Source organism: Elephantulus edwardii, unplaced genomic scaffold, assembly GCF_000299155.1.
Source record: "Elephantulus edwardii isolate Elephantulus edwardi_28Jun2011 unplaced genomic scaffold, EleEdw1.0 scaffold00289, whole genome shotgun sequence".
In the NCBI taxonomy this organism is placed as follows: Eukaryota; Metazoa; Chordata; class Mammalia; order Macroscelidea; family Macroscelididae; genus Elephantulus; species Elephantulus edwardii.
In genome coordinates, this window is record NW_006400039.1 from 1,370,981 (window position 1) to 1,387,699 (window position 16,719).

General features: G+C 59.1%; 1 protein-coding gene across 1 annotated transcript in view; it reads left to right on the forward strand.

The window, feature by feature from the left end:
- The window catches only part of UBAC1 (UBA domain containing 1), a 24,896-nt gene extending 9,343 nt beyond the window's left edge, over nt 1-15,553 (forward strand). Inside the window, exons 2-10 of the mRNA XM_006900578.1 lie at nt 2,105-2,225; nt 3,285-3,358; nt 6,860-6,967; nt 7,974-8,076; nt 8,426-8,534; nt 8,936-9,203; nt 11,295-11,381; nt 12,324-12,462; nt 15,438-15,553. Coding sequence (XP_006900640.1) covers nt 2,105-2,225; nt 3,285-3,358; nt 6,860-6,967; nt 7,974-8,076; nt 8,426-8,534; nt 8,936-9,203; nt 11,295-11,381; nt 12,324-12,462; nt 15,438-15,553 — 1,125 coding nt within the window. The remainder of the gene's footprint in view (nt 1-2,104; nt 2,226-3,284; nt 3,359-6,859; nt 6,968-7,973; nt 8,077-8,425; nt 8,535-8,935; nt 9,204-11,294; nt 11,382-12,323; nt 12,463-15,437) is intronic.
- Nucleotides 15,554-16,719: the final 1,166 nt, after the last annotated feature.

Sequence of the window (16,719 nt, forward strand, 5' to 3'; positions counted from 1 at the left end):
TCCCCTCAGCCACAGCTTATTGTGATCCACACAGTCAAAAGCCTTTGCATAGTCAATGAAGCACAGATAGACATTCTTCTGGTATTCTTTGCTTTCTGCTAAGATCCATCTAACATGGGCTATACTATCCCTAGTACCACGACCTCTTCTAAATCCAGCCTGCACATCTGGCAGTTCTCTGTTGATGTATTGTTGCAAGCGTTTTTGGATAATTTTCAGCAGAATCTTGCTTGCATGTGATATCAGTGATATGGTTCAATAATTTCCACACTCTTTTGGGTCTCCTCTCTTTGTAATGGGAACAAATATCAATCTCTTCCAATCAGTTGGTTAGCTGGCTGTTCTCCAGATTTCCTGGCACAACTTAGTGAGCACATCCAGGGCAGCGTCTGTTTTTTGAAATAAATCAATTGGTATGCTATCAACTCCTGGAGCCTTGTTTTTTTCCAGTTCCTTCAGAGCAACTTGAACTTCCTCCTTCATCACCAAGGCTCTTGCTCATATGTCATTTCATGAAATTCCTCTGTGCCAGCCAATTCCTTCTGATACAGTCACTCTGTGTATTCCTTCCATCTTCTCTTGATACTTCCTGGATCATTTAACACTCTACCCAGACTATCTTTAAGTATTACCACCGTGGCTTGAATTTGTTTTTCAGCTCCGTCAGCTTAAGAAACGCTGAGTGAGTTCGGCCCTTTTGATTTTCTGACTCCAGCTCTCTGCACATTTCATTACAGTATCTTGCTTTGTTTCCCCAAGTTGCCTTTTGAAATTTTCTGTTCAGTTCTTTGATTTCTTGGTTTCTTCGTTTAGCTTTGGCTTCTCGGCGCTCTAATGCAATATTCAGAGTCTCGTCTGACATCCATTTTGGTCTTTTCTTCTTCATCAGCCTTTGTAATGATCTTTTGCACTCTTCATGGACAGTTTTCTTGATATCCTCCCAGAGCTCATTTGGCCTACGCTCATTGGTGCTCAAGGCCTCAAACCTGTTCCTGGGATGGTTTTGAAATTCGAGTGGCACAGACTTAAGGTCAAGTCTTGGTTCCCATGGACTTGATTTAATTTTCCTCAGCTTCAGCTTGAACTTGCATATGAGTAGTTGGCGGTCTGTCCCACATTCAGCACCTGGCCTGATTTTCACTGCTGACATTGAGCTTCTCCAGCGAGTCTTTCCACACATGTAATCGATTTGATTACTATGCATATTATAGTTCAGCAATACAGACTGTAATTGGAGTGTGGCAGGGCGACTTCTTTGGGGGGAAGTCATGACAGTGAGCTGGCTGGCCTTTCACCCTGGTCTCTGTATTGAGGTGCAGATGCTGCACCCCTAGTTTGGTTGTGCTCCCCTGTAACCCACATGTGAACATGGCTGTGCCCACAGTCCACTCGCCGCCCTGCTGAGCTGCACCTCGTCCGGGGGAACCATGGGGACTCAGCTAGGCAGGAGCTTCCCTGGGGGGGTGGCTGCCGGGGCTGGGGTCCGGTTCCCCTTCCTCTGTCAGTCAGCTTGCTTTTCTCGTCCTTTCCTCCCTTTCAGTCTCTAGAAGAAAGGGCAGCTAGGCTCCTGTCTCACGGATCTGAGATTTTCTGGAAACAGTGGAGATGGTGTTTTCATCCACGGTTGCTTCACACCCCAGGGCTGTGAGCCCCCAAAACTGTGTCCCTCAGTCCCTCTCAGAGCTTAGAACTAACCTGCGCCTCAGTTTCCAGCAAAACAACTAAGACCAGATGCACTTCTGCTGCGTTGGTGCCAACCCCGTGGCCTGGTGGCTCCCCTGCCGTGGTCGCTGGCGGTGACCTCTGTAGAGGAACTGGCAGCGGGCGCTGCTGGCCTCCCGGTGGGCAGTCGGACAAGCCCTCCATGAAGACAGGCCGGAAAACTGCTGTGCAGATCTGTGCAGACGAAGGGACCAGCTTGTGTTGCCACTGACAGCACACTTGGGGACTGATAACGGGGTGGCCGTGGCTTGGGGAGACCGACGCCCCCTGACCTTTCTCTTAGAGGAAGAGCCTGGTTGCTTGTGAGGCCGCGTCTGCCGCCTTATGGTGAAGGCTTCCTCGCTGTCCATCTTGAAAGCTGTTTCTGTGCTCTTTGCCCCAGTGTGCCCACGGGAACCTCGAAGACCCCAAAAGTGTAACGCATCATAAACTAATACACGCCGCCTCGGCGAGGGTGCTCAGTGACAGCAAGTCCATCTCGGAAGAGCGTGTTGAAGACAGAGGTGAGGAAGCAACACCCGGCTCGCCGCCACCCGGTCCCCAAGCACCTGGCCCCCCGGTCCCCGGACTCCTGCCCCCTGGGCCCCGCCGCCCGGCCCCTCAACACCTGGTCCCCTGCCTCCTGGGTCCACCTCCCCAGCCGCAGTCCCCTACCGTCTGGTTCCCCCTGCCCAGCCCCGGGTCAGCGCCCCGCTGTCAGAGGAAGCTGGGTCAACAATGTGTTCTTTCTCCTGTGCTTAGAAAAGCGCTTACATTTTCAGGTGTTAGTCAAAGACACTAGAAAGCAGAACTGAGCAAACAGGAACAGCAGGGCCTCAGGGAAGCTTAGGGCAGCCCTGGCTTTTGGTGCTGTGGCTGCCAAAACCAGGGGGTGCTGGAGGGGCCCAGGCGGTCCCGCTCCCCACATCTGCTGGAAGTGCTGTGTCCGAGGGAGGCGCACTTTCTGCCCTGCGTCTCACAGGGTGGTTTTCTCTCAGATGCCTCCAGCTGTCTGTCCTGTTGCTACCTGAGGGGTGGTGGGTGCCCGGCATTGTGACCCCTGCGTCAGCACCAGCCGTGGGGGCTCCCTGGTGGGATTCTCTCTTCACGCACCTGCATGGCTGTGCCTGAGACTCGGCAGGGAGCCCTGGCCATCTGCTTTTGGAGCTGGGCCCTGGAGCCCTCTGGGTGGCCGTGGTTGGCTTCACGGTGATCTCGGCCTGTTCTGGGGGCTCCATAAGTGGGGGCTGACTCAGTGACAGCAGCCCAAGGTGTCCGCTCAAAGGTTCAGACCGAGCGCTGGACCTCACGGGCCTCAGAGCCGAGCCAGGAGAGCGGTGCCCTCTGCCTGGGTGGCTCTGGTCACCGGTCACTGGCACTGAGTTCCTGCCCGGAGCCTCTGCTGTAGGTGCCTTGTGTGCCCTGTGCTCGGTGTGGAGGTCGGGCTGAGCTCAGGGCCGTTGCTCAGACCTCGGGTTAGTGGAGATCCCAAGAGAGCAGCACCTTCGTCCCCAGGTCACCTCGCGTCCTGTTGCTGTGAACCACCCTGACCAGCTTGGTGGACACGTGCTTGTTTCTTCTAGATGTTTTGTTGCTCGTGAGGAAGCGGACCCCGGCTCCACTTCCCAAGATGGCTGAGGTGTCAGCAGAGGAGAAGGTAGGTTTCCTGCTCTGTCCGCAGAAGCTTCCTGCTGGAGAGAACCATGGCCCCTGCCCCTACCCGGGCTGGGGCTGGCACCCTTCGTGGGTGCCCTTCAAGTCACAGCCTCCCCCATGAGCTGAGGTCAAACAGGACCCCCACAGAACAGTGGGGGGGGCAGCCCTGGGGGATGGACAGCCCAGGGGAGGCAAAGGGTGGGGGTACAGCTCGGGGCAGGGATAGCCTCATGGTAGAGGCCACGCCCTCCTGTTTGTCACCTAGAACTTTCCCTGAGCCCCTGTCTGGTGTTAGGGCCTAAGTCCTCAGCTACGGACTGAGAGGCCTCGCTTTGCCTGCCCGCCACCCCACAGGAGGCGGACTAGGCAGCCAGTGTCCCAAGGGTGATGGCCTGAGGGCCAGGGGCAGCTCCTTGCGGTCCTGCAGGGTCACTGTGGGTTGGAATCGACTTGGTGGCTCTATGTTTGGTTTGCAATAACCAGGTGGGTGGATCCTTTTGGTGCCATTGAGTGGGCTGTGACGCCACGTGAGTGACCTGTGAGGGGGGGTCTGCGTCCTGCCCGCTCCCGCACACGCCTCAGTGTCTCTGTCTGCCTGGGCCCATGGTGGTCAGCACTGTCAGGCCATCCTGTCGGCGGTCTTCCTGTCTTTGACCCCTTTCCCTGCCCGATGTCTTTTTCCAAGGACACGCCCCGTGACTGAGTGGAAGCCTCAGTGCCCCACCCCCGCCCCAGCGAGCACCTGGCTCCACATGTCTGCTTTCAGTCTGTAGATGGCCAGCGTCCTTCTCCAGCAACACACGTCAGAGGCGTCAGCCCGTGTCAGCCTTCTTCATTGTCCCCGGCAGAAGTGTAGGCAGCAGCTGACGAGGCGTGGTGCACGCTAGTCTTTGAACTGACATCACTGGATCACTGGGACCTTTGTTGCCTGGTGACGGCCTCAGGACCGACCGCTCTTCAGTAGCTAGTGAAGCCGGGCGTGGGGCAGAGACGGGGCAGATGCTTGGTCCCCCGAGGACCAGACCCGGGACAGAGAAGTGCTGCAGTCAAATTCGGGGTCATCCCTGCCCTCACGCTGTCGTGCGTGGACACGGGAGGCTGGGCTCTGATGAGGTGATTGTGGGTCTCGTCTGGGATGAGCGACGCAGGCATGCCTGTGTCTGTCTGTGACCTTACCTGCAGCTCCACCTGGCCAGGGCATGGGCACGCTGCCCCGCATGGCAGCCTTGCACACATCTGGGCTTGCCTCCCAGACCGAGTCAGGCAGTTTCTGAGAACTACTGGGTAGGGACAGGCACCCCAGGTTACTGCTTGATGTTGACAGTCAAACAACCCAGTCTGTCACCCGGGGACTGCTGCCTCCTGGACATGGGACACAGGGCCCTGTCTTCACACACGTGCAGCCTGAGATGCTTCTGCGTGACAATCCCCATGTGTTAGCCTGTGTGTGAGGCTGTCTTGGTCTGATTGAAGAGGAGGTGAGATGTTCTGCCCCCAGCCACCTCGGCACCTCACCAGCCTCCCGTCCTCCTGTCCTCCCATCTGCCTGGGCCACCTCGGCACCTCACCAGCCTCCTGTCTGCCCGGGCCACCTCTACCCCTGTCATCACCTTGCCCTGTTTCTTCTCGATGGGCTGGGCCGCTGCTGCTGAGTTCCTCCTGGTCACCGGCTGCCCCTCTTCAAGCGTGAGGCTGCTCTGTGCTGCCCGGTCTCCCTCGCTCTGCCCTTCCACCTTGGTGAGATCAGGAGGTCGTTAGAGAGGCGTTCCTCTCCTCTGTTAGCAGGGCTACGCTAGGCCTGACTTGTGGACTGAATCTAGATAGAATCCTCTTGTCAGGAGATGAACAGGCCCTCCCACAGCGACAGCTCCGTGGGGCCAGTGCTGGTGGAGGTTGGAGCGAGTCGGCCGTCCACACCGTGGCCATAGGTTTGCTTGGCCTTTTCTTTAAGTCTTTTTCAATCGTGGTTTGAATGATTTTTCTCTTTACTGTCCTTGTGTGCTGTTTCCCAGCGTGAAGGAGCACTCACAGCGTAGTGTCCTCCCCCCTTCCTGGTGATTCTCATCTCCTTGGGTCCCTTCTTGCTATCCCGTCCCCTAGACTCTCCTGCAGGCCAGTGTTGCTCGTGGCCTCCAGGGCTGAGTGTCCCCTGCAAAGTGTCCCCTCCAGGCCTGCCTGCCGTTGGACTGAATGCTGGGTCACACGGGACAAGCCTGGCTTGGGCTCCACAGGCAGCCGGGGCTCTCGGGTGGGTCCATAACTGGGTGGGCCAGGATGATTGGCCCCTTGCTTTGAAGTTTGCTCCACATTTTCCTCCAGTGAGTTTGCTCTTTGATGGTTTTTCTTTAGGTAACTTTTATCTTTCTGTGAACTTAATTATCACTTCGTTGTTTTGCTCTTTGCATCATTTTCTTTAGGAATATCTCAAGATTTCCCCCAGATTTGTGAATTTAAGAGAGTTGATAGGCCCTGTGGAAGCCGTCCCGTTTCAGGCTGGCTGTCACGTCCTCCCCTGGACATTCTCTCCAGGCGCCCCGCCTTGCACCCCTACCTTGTTTGCCTGCCAGCCGGCCGCTTGGCCAGGCTGGTCAGACTCGCCTGTGTGGGTGCCATCTAAGTTCATGTCAGCTTTCTCTCCACCTTTGCCGGAGTGGGGGCTGTCCAAACCTGCACTGGACTGTCCACCTTCACCACTGGTGACCACCAGTGTGGGTAACATCTCAAGTCCATGTGAACTTTCTGCTCAGTCAGGACTATGTACCTCCACCCGGGTGGCGCCGTCTAAACCTCTGTCAGCTTTCGGGTGGGGCCATCCAGCTCACCTTGCGCGGGCACTGTCTCGAGGCGGTGCCAGTTTTCTGCTCGCCCAGGACTGTCTGTCTGTGCCTGGGTGGGTTGGTCTGCACCCACGTCAGCTTTCTGCCCACCTCACCTGGCTGAGTGCTGTCCCGGGTCAGCTTTCAGCTTGGCTGGCACTGTCCACCTTCCCCTGCCTGGGTGCTGTCTAAGCCCTGTCACCTCCCTGCTGCCTCCTGGTAAATGGCCCCCAGTGTAGTGGTGAGAACTTTTGTTCTGCTTCTAGAGGTCACCAGGCTTTGGGCTGGCTGGCTTCTCTGCTCCAGATGTTAAGGGCTCTCTAAGGGAGGGTCTGTCCCTCAGGGCTGCTCATGTCCAGCATGGCCCCGTGATGGCCCGGGGAACACGGTGCGTCCGGTCCTCTGCCCTCTGAGGGCCCTGCTGCCCACACCCACAGCTCCTGCTCCCAGAACGCGTGGGGACAGCCTTCGCCGCTGTGGCCCACCTGCTGACCTGGAGTATTTCCCTGTTCACGCCCTTGTGTGAGATGCTCACTGAGAGGTTGGCACTGCCACCAGCCGCCATAGCAGCCAGCCAGCCTCCGTAGAGCCCCCAGGCCTGGGACCCACGAGGGCCAGTGTCCTCCCTCGTGCTGCCTGTCACAGTGCCCTCGGGGCTCCGCTCATGTTTGCCCCTCGTCCCATAGAAAAAGCAAGAACAGAAAGCGCCGGACAGAGATGCTATTTTCCGGGCCACAGCCGACCTGCCCTCCTACAACATGGACCGCGCTGTGGTGCAGACCAGCATGCGAGACGTGAGTGCCGCCGGCCGGCCCCTGACTTACTCCCCAGCACGGCCTTGGGGGGGCCGGGGGGTCGGGGGGCCCTTCAGGAGAGGGGTCGTGTGGCAGTGGAAGCTGTGCATCACTTTCGGAAGGAAAGCTGCCAGCTCACAAGGATGGGCACTGGGGTGCGCCTAGCGTCACGTGACAGGGGGCCTTGCTTTAGATGGAGGGCTGGTTGGCCTCGTCAGATAGCAGTGTCCTGAGCCCTGACCATCTCAGAGCCCTTCAGTGTCAGTCTCCTGTCCCCTCCCCGAGCTGTCTTGGCCCCCACACACGCCTGGCTGTCTCGGTCACTCCCCAACTATCTCAGCACCCCTGAGGTTTGCATGGTGTGCCTCCACGCTGTCGCAGGCTGCTTAGTGTTCGCCCCCACCCTGGCTGTCTAGGTCGTCCCCCTCCAGCTGGCTCGGTCCCCACCCCCCGCGGCTGTCTCAGCACCCCTTGATTTGCATGGTGTGCCTGCTAAGTGTCTCAGGGCCGGTGTCTGTAGCCCTCTGTGGCCTCACCCTGCTGGTGACTCCTCTTTCCCCGTCGGTGGGAGCTGGCCCTTGGAGGGCATGGTTTTTCTAAGAGGGTGGACGTGTCCACCTTCAGCCCAGCTGCTGGCTGGGCATCTTCTCTGTCAGCAGAGGGCTGAGTGCCAAACTGCCAGTCCCCTTGCTGGACAGGCCACAGGCCCCTCATCTGCACGGCTCCAGCAGTTATTTTACAGGGGTCAAAGCTGGAAATGCCGGTCACATCAGAGCAGTTCAGCCACCATGCTGCGCCCCGGTGTCCGCCGAGGCGCCTGTGCTGACCGCCCTCCAGGACCGCCCCCGGCCTGGCCTGTGTGCTCAGCCCCCGCTCCTTCCTGGCTGACCTGGCCACTCTCGAGTGAAAGGACGTGGGGCCCCTGAGCTTGGGCTGAGCGTCAGCCGCAGGCGGTGCACTCACTGTGCGTCTGAGAAGCCCCTCGCCGTCTTTCCTCTCCCTGCAGTTCCAGACCGAGCTCCGCAAGATCTTAGTGTCTCTCATCGAGGTGGCCCAGAAACTGCTGGCACTGAACCCCGACGCTGTGGAGTTGTTTAAGAAGGCGAATGGTATGTGCCCTGGCGCGCTGTGGAGGCAGAGTGCTTGGGGAATGCTGCAGTTCCCAGTGTGCAGAAACCTTCCTGGGTGTGTGTTGTGTAGGGATGGAAGGTCGCCACGCTGGACACCTGCCCGCGGGGCCACCCCGGGACACCGGCGTGGTGCCTGGGGGCTGGGAAGCCCCAGTGCCCGAGGGCGAGTGGACCTATGTCCGTCATTCCTCACCTACGGCCATGCTTCACCTTGCAGGGGTTTATAGTAACTGCTGGAAGCAGGCACAGGCCGCCGTGGAGCTCGGAGCCCACACGTTGAGTGGGGCTGCCTGAGGCCCCTCAGGCCACTTCCTGTCTCTTGCTTTAGCCATGCTGGACGAGGACGACGAGGAGCGAGTGGACGAGGCTGCCCTGCGACAGCTCACGGAGATGGGCTTCCCCGAGACCAGAGCCATGAAGGCCCTGCGGCTGAACCAGTGCGTCCACGCCCCCACCAAGGACATTCCTGGGGGGCCTGGGCTCAGGGTCAGAATGGTCACGCTGCTGGCCCTTCACGAGAACAGGGGTGGACGCAGACCTTGTCTGTCTGTTGGTCTCTGGCAGCAAGAACGCCAAGGGGCAGGTCTGACACTGAGAGGACCAGACCCCCCTGTGGTTTGGGTCGCTTTTACTCAAGCCGGGAGCTTGCTGTGACCCTCCTGTGCCTGAGTGTCCCTCTGGGACCTGAGCTCACGTGGTGGTCAGGGTCAGTGTCTCGGCCAGGCCCGTGGTTTTTCTTGCCTGGCAGAAGTGTCTGCGGGGATTGCGGGACCTGTGGGTGCTGCGTCCAGCCGGGCACTGCGCAGCGTCCGTGGACAACCTGCTTGTTTCTGTGCAGCATGTCGGTGACACAGGCCATGGAGTGGCTCATCGAGCGCGCGGAGGACCCCACCATTGACTCACCCCTCCCAGGCCAGGCCTCGTCAGGCAGCACAGGGGCCGCGGCCGCCCCAGCGTCCTCTCCCGCCCCCGAGGCCTCCCCAGTTCCCTGTACCTCTGCCGAGGTATCCGTGGGGACCAGCGCGGCCGATGAGGAGGCCAGGGATGAGCTGACGGACGTCTTCAAAAAGATCCGCAGGAAAAGGGAGTTCCGAGCGGACGCACGGGTAGGTGCTGCTGTCCACCCGTGGCTGTAGGCACGACTGACCGCCCGAGACTGTGTGGGCACGACTGACCTCCTGAGGCTGTGGGGACGACTGACACAGGTGCTGTGGACTCACAGACAAGCCTGCGGCCCCTGGGTACCAGCCTATGCTCGTGTGATCCCTGCTGAAAGTATTCTTCTGGTGGCCAGTGGCCAGCCTGGTGTCTCTGGTGTCCTGTGAGCGACCACCCCTCAGGGGCAGGCAGGGCTGAGTTTAGAGGGCACCCTGCATGGCAGCCTGCGTTGTGCTGACCCCTTCCACCGTGGCGTCTGCGTGACCCAAGGCCCCGAGGTCTGGTGCCCTCTGAGACGTGGCCACCTGGCCAGCCTCTGTGGTCACCGTGGCCTCATTCCTGACGTCACTTCTTTGGAGCCCTGGTGCTGTGAGTGCCTCAGCCCTCGGCTGCTGAGGCCCGAGGTTCGCGTCCCCCTGAACCTCAGAAGAAGGCCAGGCTGACTGCTCCCATGACCCCAGCACACTACTGCTCTGACACGTGGGGTACTGTGTCCTGGGGTCATGGCTCCTGCCTTCCTAGATGTCACGACGTGTCAGTGCAGAGTACCGGGCTGGGGGCCCTCACTCCTGATCTCGCTGTATTCTGGATTGTTCTCAGCTTCACCTGTTGGCACCCATTTGGCCTGAGTTGTCCCTAGGGCTCTGTTACGGAGACGAGGATGAGGATGGCTGGACCGAGTCCAGGGCGGACTTTGCGGCCTCTGTTCAGGCCACCGTCTTGGATGGACAAGGCAGAGGGAGCGTGGAGTTTGGATGTGTGGAGGCGTCTCCCCCTGCTGCCCACTGACAAGCACGTGGGGGACAGGAGCTTTCTCCAGGGGAGGGGAGGAGTCAGTCTCTGGACTGAGATGGAAGTGATGAGGCAATGGTCTCACTGTAAGGGATGAAGAGACCGTGCTGTCCTGGGGCCAGGGGTCACTGTGTGCTGTGGGGGGCACAGCTGTGTGGCACACTCGGCCCCCTTGTCTGCTGACTGAAGCCTGAAGCCCTGGAGTCCAGCCGCAGGGGATGCATGGGAGGTGATGGACAGAGGACACTGCGCCTGCGTGGACTACTCGGCAGTCTGGTCCCAGGGTATTGACCGTGCTGTTCTCGGAGTCTTGTGTGATGTCTCCCTAGTGGTCACCTGGGAAATCATTTCCTGTGACTGCGTGGGGTGTGTCCTGCTAGAGCACGTGCAGTCTTCCCTTCCGGCTGCAGCCACCTGCCCGGTCACCAGCAGCTCGTCTGAGCTGGACCCGAGCAGTGCAAGGGGGCAATGAGCAGTGCTGGGGGTGCACGGTGTCTGCCTCACAGGACTAAAGGTGCCTTGCTCGCCTGCAGCGCTGACCCGAGAGCTGGCACTGCAGCCGTCGGTGCGGTCAGGTGAGGGGTGTGGTGTCCATCCGTGAGGTCATTTGAAGCTGTTGATCCACGTCATCAAGTAGGGGGTTTGCGCCATCACTGTGGTCAAGTGAAGGTGATGTGGTGTGTCCATGCAGTCAGGGGAAGGGTGTTTTCCATTCACGCCCTCAGGTCAGGGTTTCGCTCTGGCGCAGTGTCCATGTGGTCAGACAAAGGGTGTTTTCCACCCATGTGGTCAGGTTAAGGGGGTATTCCATCTTTGTGGTCAGGAGAAGGTGTTGTAGCAAAGGTGTTGGTCTGTCTGTGAGGTCGGCAAAGCTGTTGGTCTCTCCGTGAGGTCAGCGAAGGTGTTGGTTTATCCGTGAGGTCAGCGAAGCTGTTGGTTTATCCGTGAGGTCAGCGAAGGTGTTGGTCTGTCTGTGAGGTCGGCGAAGGTGCTGACCTGTTATCTGGTTTAGTCCTGCAGATGCCTCTCCTCCACAGACACAGTGACCAAGGGCCTACTTCCTTTGCGCTGAAAAACAATGTGTGTTTGCAGCAAAATCTTGAACTTATCCCATGTTTGCTTAAAAAACTTATTTTCATTTCAGTTATTAAAAGGATAAAATCTGAGCAAGCCTTACTTTTTTCTGAGTCACTATGACATTTGATGTGAATGTAAACTCTCTTGGTGCCATGTCCTTTGTGACCTAGGCCGTCATGTCCCTGATGGAGATGGGCTTTGATGAGAAGGAGGTGATTGATGCCCTGCGTGTCAACAACAACCAGCAGGCGGCCGCTGTGAGTACATGCGCCTGCCTGGAGCCGCACCCCTGTCCTTCCTGTGAGGGGAGCCCCTCACCGTCCTGGGACCAGACCCCTGTCCTTCCTGTTGGGGGAGCCCCTCACCATCCTGGGACCAGACCCCTGTCCTTCCTGTTGGGGGAGCCCCTCACCGTCCTGGGACCAGACCCCTGTCCTTCCTGTTGGGGGAGCCCCTCACCGTCCTGGGACCAGACCCCTGTCCTTCCTGTGAGGGGAGCCCCTCACCGTCCTGGGGCCGCACCCCTGTCCTTCCTGTGGGGGGGGACATGGTCCTGGGGGCCCGCACACCTGTCTTTCCCATGCAGGGGGCCGTGTGGTTCTGGGGGGCACACCTCTGTCCTTTGTGGGGTGAGGACCCGCATGATCCTGGGGGCTGCACACCCGTCCTTTCCGTGGAGGGAGAGCTAAGGCAGCCTGTATTTGAAGAGCATTTGCTTGGCTGAGAAAGTTCTGGGCTTTGTCTTCCTGAGCTAGTGTCCTTCACGTATCCATCTTGCATTCTGGTCAGTTTGTGTCTTTGTGGGCTCCTGTTCTCTGAGCTCGCACAGGCCCTGAGGGTCATTGGAGATGCACTTACAGACCATGATCTGCTCACGCTGCTGGGTCTGGCGTGGTGTCTCCACCCTCCTGAGAACTGCACCTCGGAAACATTCTGGGATCAGTGATCATCCCGGCTCTCTGTGTGGAGCGCGCGGAGTCACAGAGCTTAGGGGTCAGGTGCAGGTCTGCTGCGGTGGCCAGCTCGATCACCCAAGGTGGTGGCCACTTCATTCAGATCTGTTATGTCCCTATCTGTGGTCTTTGGGACTCAAGAAGCCCTGAAGGTTCAGGCGCGGTTTAGGATGCTGGCCTGAGCCTGCCTGGGTTGGGGAGGTAGTGTTCTAGGGCCCCTGACACTCGACACTCTTGTGTTTGCAGTGTGAGTGGCTGCTAGGAGACCGGAAGCCCTCCCCGGAGGAACTGGACAAGGGCATGGACCCTGACAGCCCCCTCTTCCAAGCCATCCTGGACAACCCCGTGGTGCAGCTGGGTCTGACCAACCCTAAGACACTGCTGGGTATGTATGTGCCCCTCGCAGCTCGGGGGCGGGCAGCCAGAGGCCGCTGACCCTCGACAGACGTGTGCTGGAGGCAGTGTGGGGGCTGGGCGTGTGCCCACATCACATCCGCCTCGTGCCTGTGAGGCCCTGACCTGTCCTTGCCTGAGAGCTGTGGTGGCAGCTCACTCGGGTGCACGGGTGTGGACAGGGCACAGGCTCCCTGTCTGGGGACATGGGAGTCACATCTCCTCTGGTGGCCGTGTGGGCTCCTGGTCATGAGAAGTGCACATGAGTGCTGGGCACTGACTCCTGCTGTCCATGTGGGCGATGCCCAGTATGTTCTGGTGCATGGACACTCAGGGACAGTGGTCCCACAGGCTGCTCTGGACTGTGGTCCAGTAAACACATCTCCAGATCCCCTTCACAGGCTGCTGGGCAGGTGGGCCTGGTGCCCATCAAAGCTGGCCAAACGTGTCATCCCACCGGGGCCCAGCTCCTTGTGCCCACTGACCCTTCCGTGCGTGTTTACTGTGGGGGGAGCCACAGCACTTGCCTTTCACAGCAGAGCCTGCCCAGCACCGAGCTTTCTAGGCTCGTCCAAGTGTGGCCTGGGCCTGCGCCTCACTGTGGGCCTGCGTCCGACTGTGGGCCTGCATCCGACTGAGGGCCTGCGCCTCGCTGTGGGCCTGCATCCAACTGAGGGCCTGCGCCTCGCTGTGGGCCCACGTCCGGCTGTGGGCTGGGGTCTCGCTGCTTTACGTCACTGCATGACTAAGTGTGGGTTAGTCCGCGTTCTGCGTGTAGGTGAACAGTGCTGCTTATCACACAAATGGGTTAGTCCATGCTCTGTGGGTACAGATAAACGATGTTGTGTTTACCCCCCCGAGTGTGGACTTAGTCCTGCTGGCCGTGTGTGTTCTCATGGTGGACATCAGGATGATGGTTCTTACCCATGTCTCCGGCGAGCACCTTGCAGCCGGGTCCGGCCTGTGTTCCCGCAGGCTCGCGGAGTGCATACCAGCAGTGAACGACTGGGCATGGGGAGATCTGTGTCCTGTCTCAAGGGTCCACCAAGCTCTTCCCACAGCGGGTGCACTGTTGCCATTACACAGCACAGGAGGCTGTCAACTTGTCTGCCAAGCACTGTGCTCACTGGAGGGTGGGACCTGCAGGAGAAAGTGCTCCTTCCACGGACCAGCCAGCTGTGACTTCCTGTTGATGCACCTCCAGCCCTCCAGTGCACCCCTGTCCTTGGGAACTCGCCGTGGCGTTTGCAGGGAGGGGCCAGTCCCTCAGCATTTGACGCCCTCCTTCCTACGCCTGTGTCTCCTCATGCTCATGGACACCGGGCTGGGTTTCTCTTCATTCCCTTGCTGGCTTTGTGAGCTGAGAGTAGAGGGTTTAAACAGAACAGTCCTGGGCTTGGATAGGTACTGTCTGTGGCACTCAGGCTTTGGTCCCAGGCCTCTTTGAGCCCAGATGTTGTCCAGTCCTGCGCTGTCCACAAAGCCCATGGCCAGAGACCCTTTCTTTGACAGCCTTCAGTGACTTGACCAGCACATCCCGGGTGAGGCTGTACCTGTGAGGGGAGTGGCGTCTTCCACGTGTGCCCTCCGCAGCCGTGCTGTGCCTGCACTGCTCAGCCTTTGGTCCAAAGACGCCTCTCCTTTTGGGGGAATCTCTTTTTTGCAGGTTTATAAATCAGAGTTCTTTCGTTTGAAGACAGCTTCAGTTAAGCGTTAAGTCACCTCTGAGAATCCCCTCATTCTATGGTCCATCCTAGCTGTGTGCTGAGCAGATACCCAAGGAGCTGCCGTGCGTGACGGAGAATGCGGCCTCAGTGTTGGAGGAAGGCTTGTCAGCAACCTGCTATGTGGGTGACACAGTCTTGCTCGGTGAAAATGACCAAGATTGAAGAAGATCTTATCTGATAAAGGTCAGAGACTGTGGCTTCAGTATGAATTACACCCTGACACCAAGAAAAGAGAAATTCTGGACCAGTCGTCAACTTTATGGCCAATGGAGGAGATGACGTCCAGGATTTCTTTTTTTCTGGGACCATAATCAACCCCCGTGGACACAGCCATCAAGAAATGAAATGGTATATTGCAGTGGGCGCGTGTGACGCTGAAGAGCAAGGATGGCACTGTGCAAACTAAGGTGTGCCTGACCTAAGTCACCTCACAGGCGTGTGAAAGTTGGACAGTGACTGAAGATTCGAGGACAGTTGACACCATGGCTGGCCAGGGGAACGGATGCTTCTGTCCTGGGGAAGTGGAGCCGGCGTGACCCTTGGAGGCCTGGACAGCAAGACTTCTCTCCCACGCTGGTGTGCTGTCAGGAGGGCCATGGAGTCAGAGGCAGCACACCCTGCTTAGGAACTTAGAGGGAAGGAAGGGCTCTGGGAGGATAGACAGGTGAGGGTCTGCGGTGATGGCTCCAGCTCGGTGGGGCCAGGAGGGTGACTGGCACAGGACGCCGCTCTGCAGGGGAGTCGGTGTAAAGGCCCCCGAAGCAATGCATGGGCATTAGAGTGTCCAGTCTGACCTGACACCTCTGTGTCTGGCCCTTCTGCACATGGTGGGACACGCATTCCCAGCCACTACATTTTGTGCGGTTCCTGGTGTCTGTGATGCACCAGGTTGCAGTTTGGTCTCTCTACCCCTTAGAGCTGACTCAGTCACATCCACCAGCTGGACAGTGAGAGCGGTCATGTCCACGAGCTGGACATGCGGAAAGTGGGAGGGTGCTGTGGGGGTGCTCCGTGTGTGTGCGTGTGTGCAGGGGCTCAGGCCCATGAAGGGGACCGTGGTCACGTGCATAAGTGTGTGTCAGGTGAGTGAGGCCCGTGGAGAGGACAGTGGCTGTGTGAGTTGGGGGGGGGGTGTCTGTGTACAAGAGCCACGTGTAGGGGGACAGTTGCTGTGGGGAGGTGTCTGTCCGTCCGTGCTGGCACAGTGGTGGACACTTGGCGCCTTGTTCTGTCCCCACAGCGTTCGAGGACATGCTGGAGAACCCCCTCAACAGTACACAGTGGATGAACGACCCGGAGACCGGGCCCATCATGCTGCAGATCTCCCGCATCTTCCAGACCCTAAACCGCACGTAGCGTCGCCGGTGCCCCCCCCCGGAGTGGTGCCCCTCGGCAGTGTCCCCCCACATCAGTGCCCCCCTGGAGTGGTGCCCGCCACAGCGGTGCCCCCCTGGAGCGGTGCCCCCCACAGCAGTGTCCCCCACAGCGGTGCCCCCCTGGAGCGGTGCCCCCCACAGCAGTGTCCCCCACAGCGGTGCCCGCCACAGCGGTGCCCCTCGGCAGTGCCCCCCCACAGCGGTGCCCCTCGGCAGTGTCCCCCCACAGCGGTGCCCCCCACAGCGGTGCCCCTCGGCAGTGCCCCCCCTCCTGTGGTGGCTGCCGGCGGGTTCAGCCAGCCGGGAGGTCCCAGTGCACTGACGGGCAGTGGGAGACCCCCTCTGGCTCAGCGAGGGAGATGTAGGGAGGGCTGGGCAGGAGGGCTGCCAGACACCGGCTTCCTGGACACTGCCTGCCTGGACTGTCCGAGCCAGGTGGCCGCTTCCACTTTGTAACCTTCCTGCTTGAAAACTTCGGAAAACGATAGTTGTGAGTCTGCAGTGTTAGCACCCGACAGTGTTCACACAGGTGACCCCTCTCCCTGGGAAGCTGGGCGATCACCCTCTCTGAAGAGGATCCCCAGGCTCTGGAACCCCACTTGACCTCACCCCAAGTCAGCGTGTCGTCTGAGCTAAGGCAGGCCACATCCCAGGTGTTGGCACCCACATGTGTTACTGCCCCAGATGTTAGCGGCAGACTAGCGTGTGTGGAGGGGGCTTCCAGGGGTTGAGGGGGGCTCCTGGGACATCTCGTCAATAAACGATGGCTCTTTCGTACTTGTGATGACAGTGGTTCGTGCACAGGACAGGTCCAGCTTTGGTTCTTTGTACGTGAGCACATGTGGTCGTCAGTCAGCAGTTTCACACTTGTCCTTCCACGATGGTGGCGTCACTGTCGGGTGGTGGCAGAGCCCTTCCCTACGCTCTGTGCATCTTGTCTCTCCCACCAGTGGCTTGATTGGGACCATGCCTGCAAGGGAGTAAGGCAGCTTGTTAATGTAAATAAAGGACGTGACCCTCTTGGAGGGGTGTGGGGTTGCATGGTTTCCCTTGGGGTTACATTGTGCCATAAGGTGGGCGTGAAGCATGGCCTTGGGACCAGGCCTGTGCAGAGGCCGAGCTGGGCACTGGCACTGGGCAGGAGTG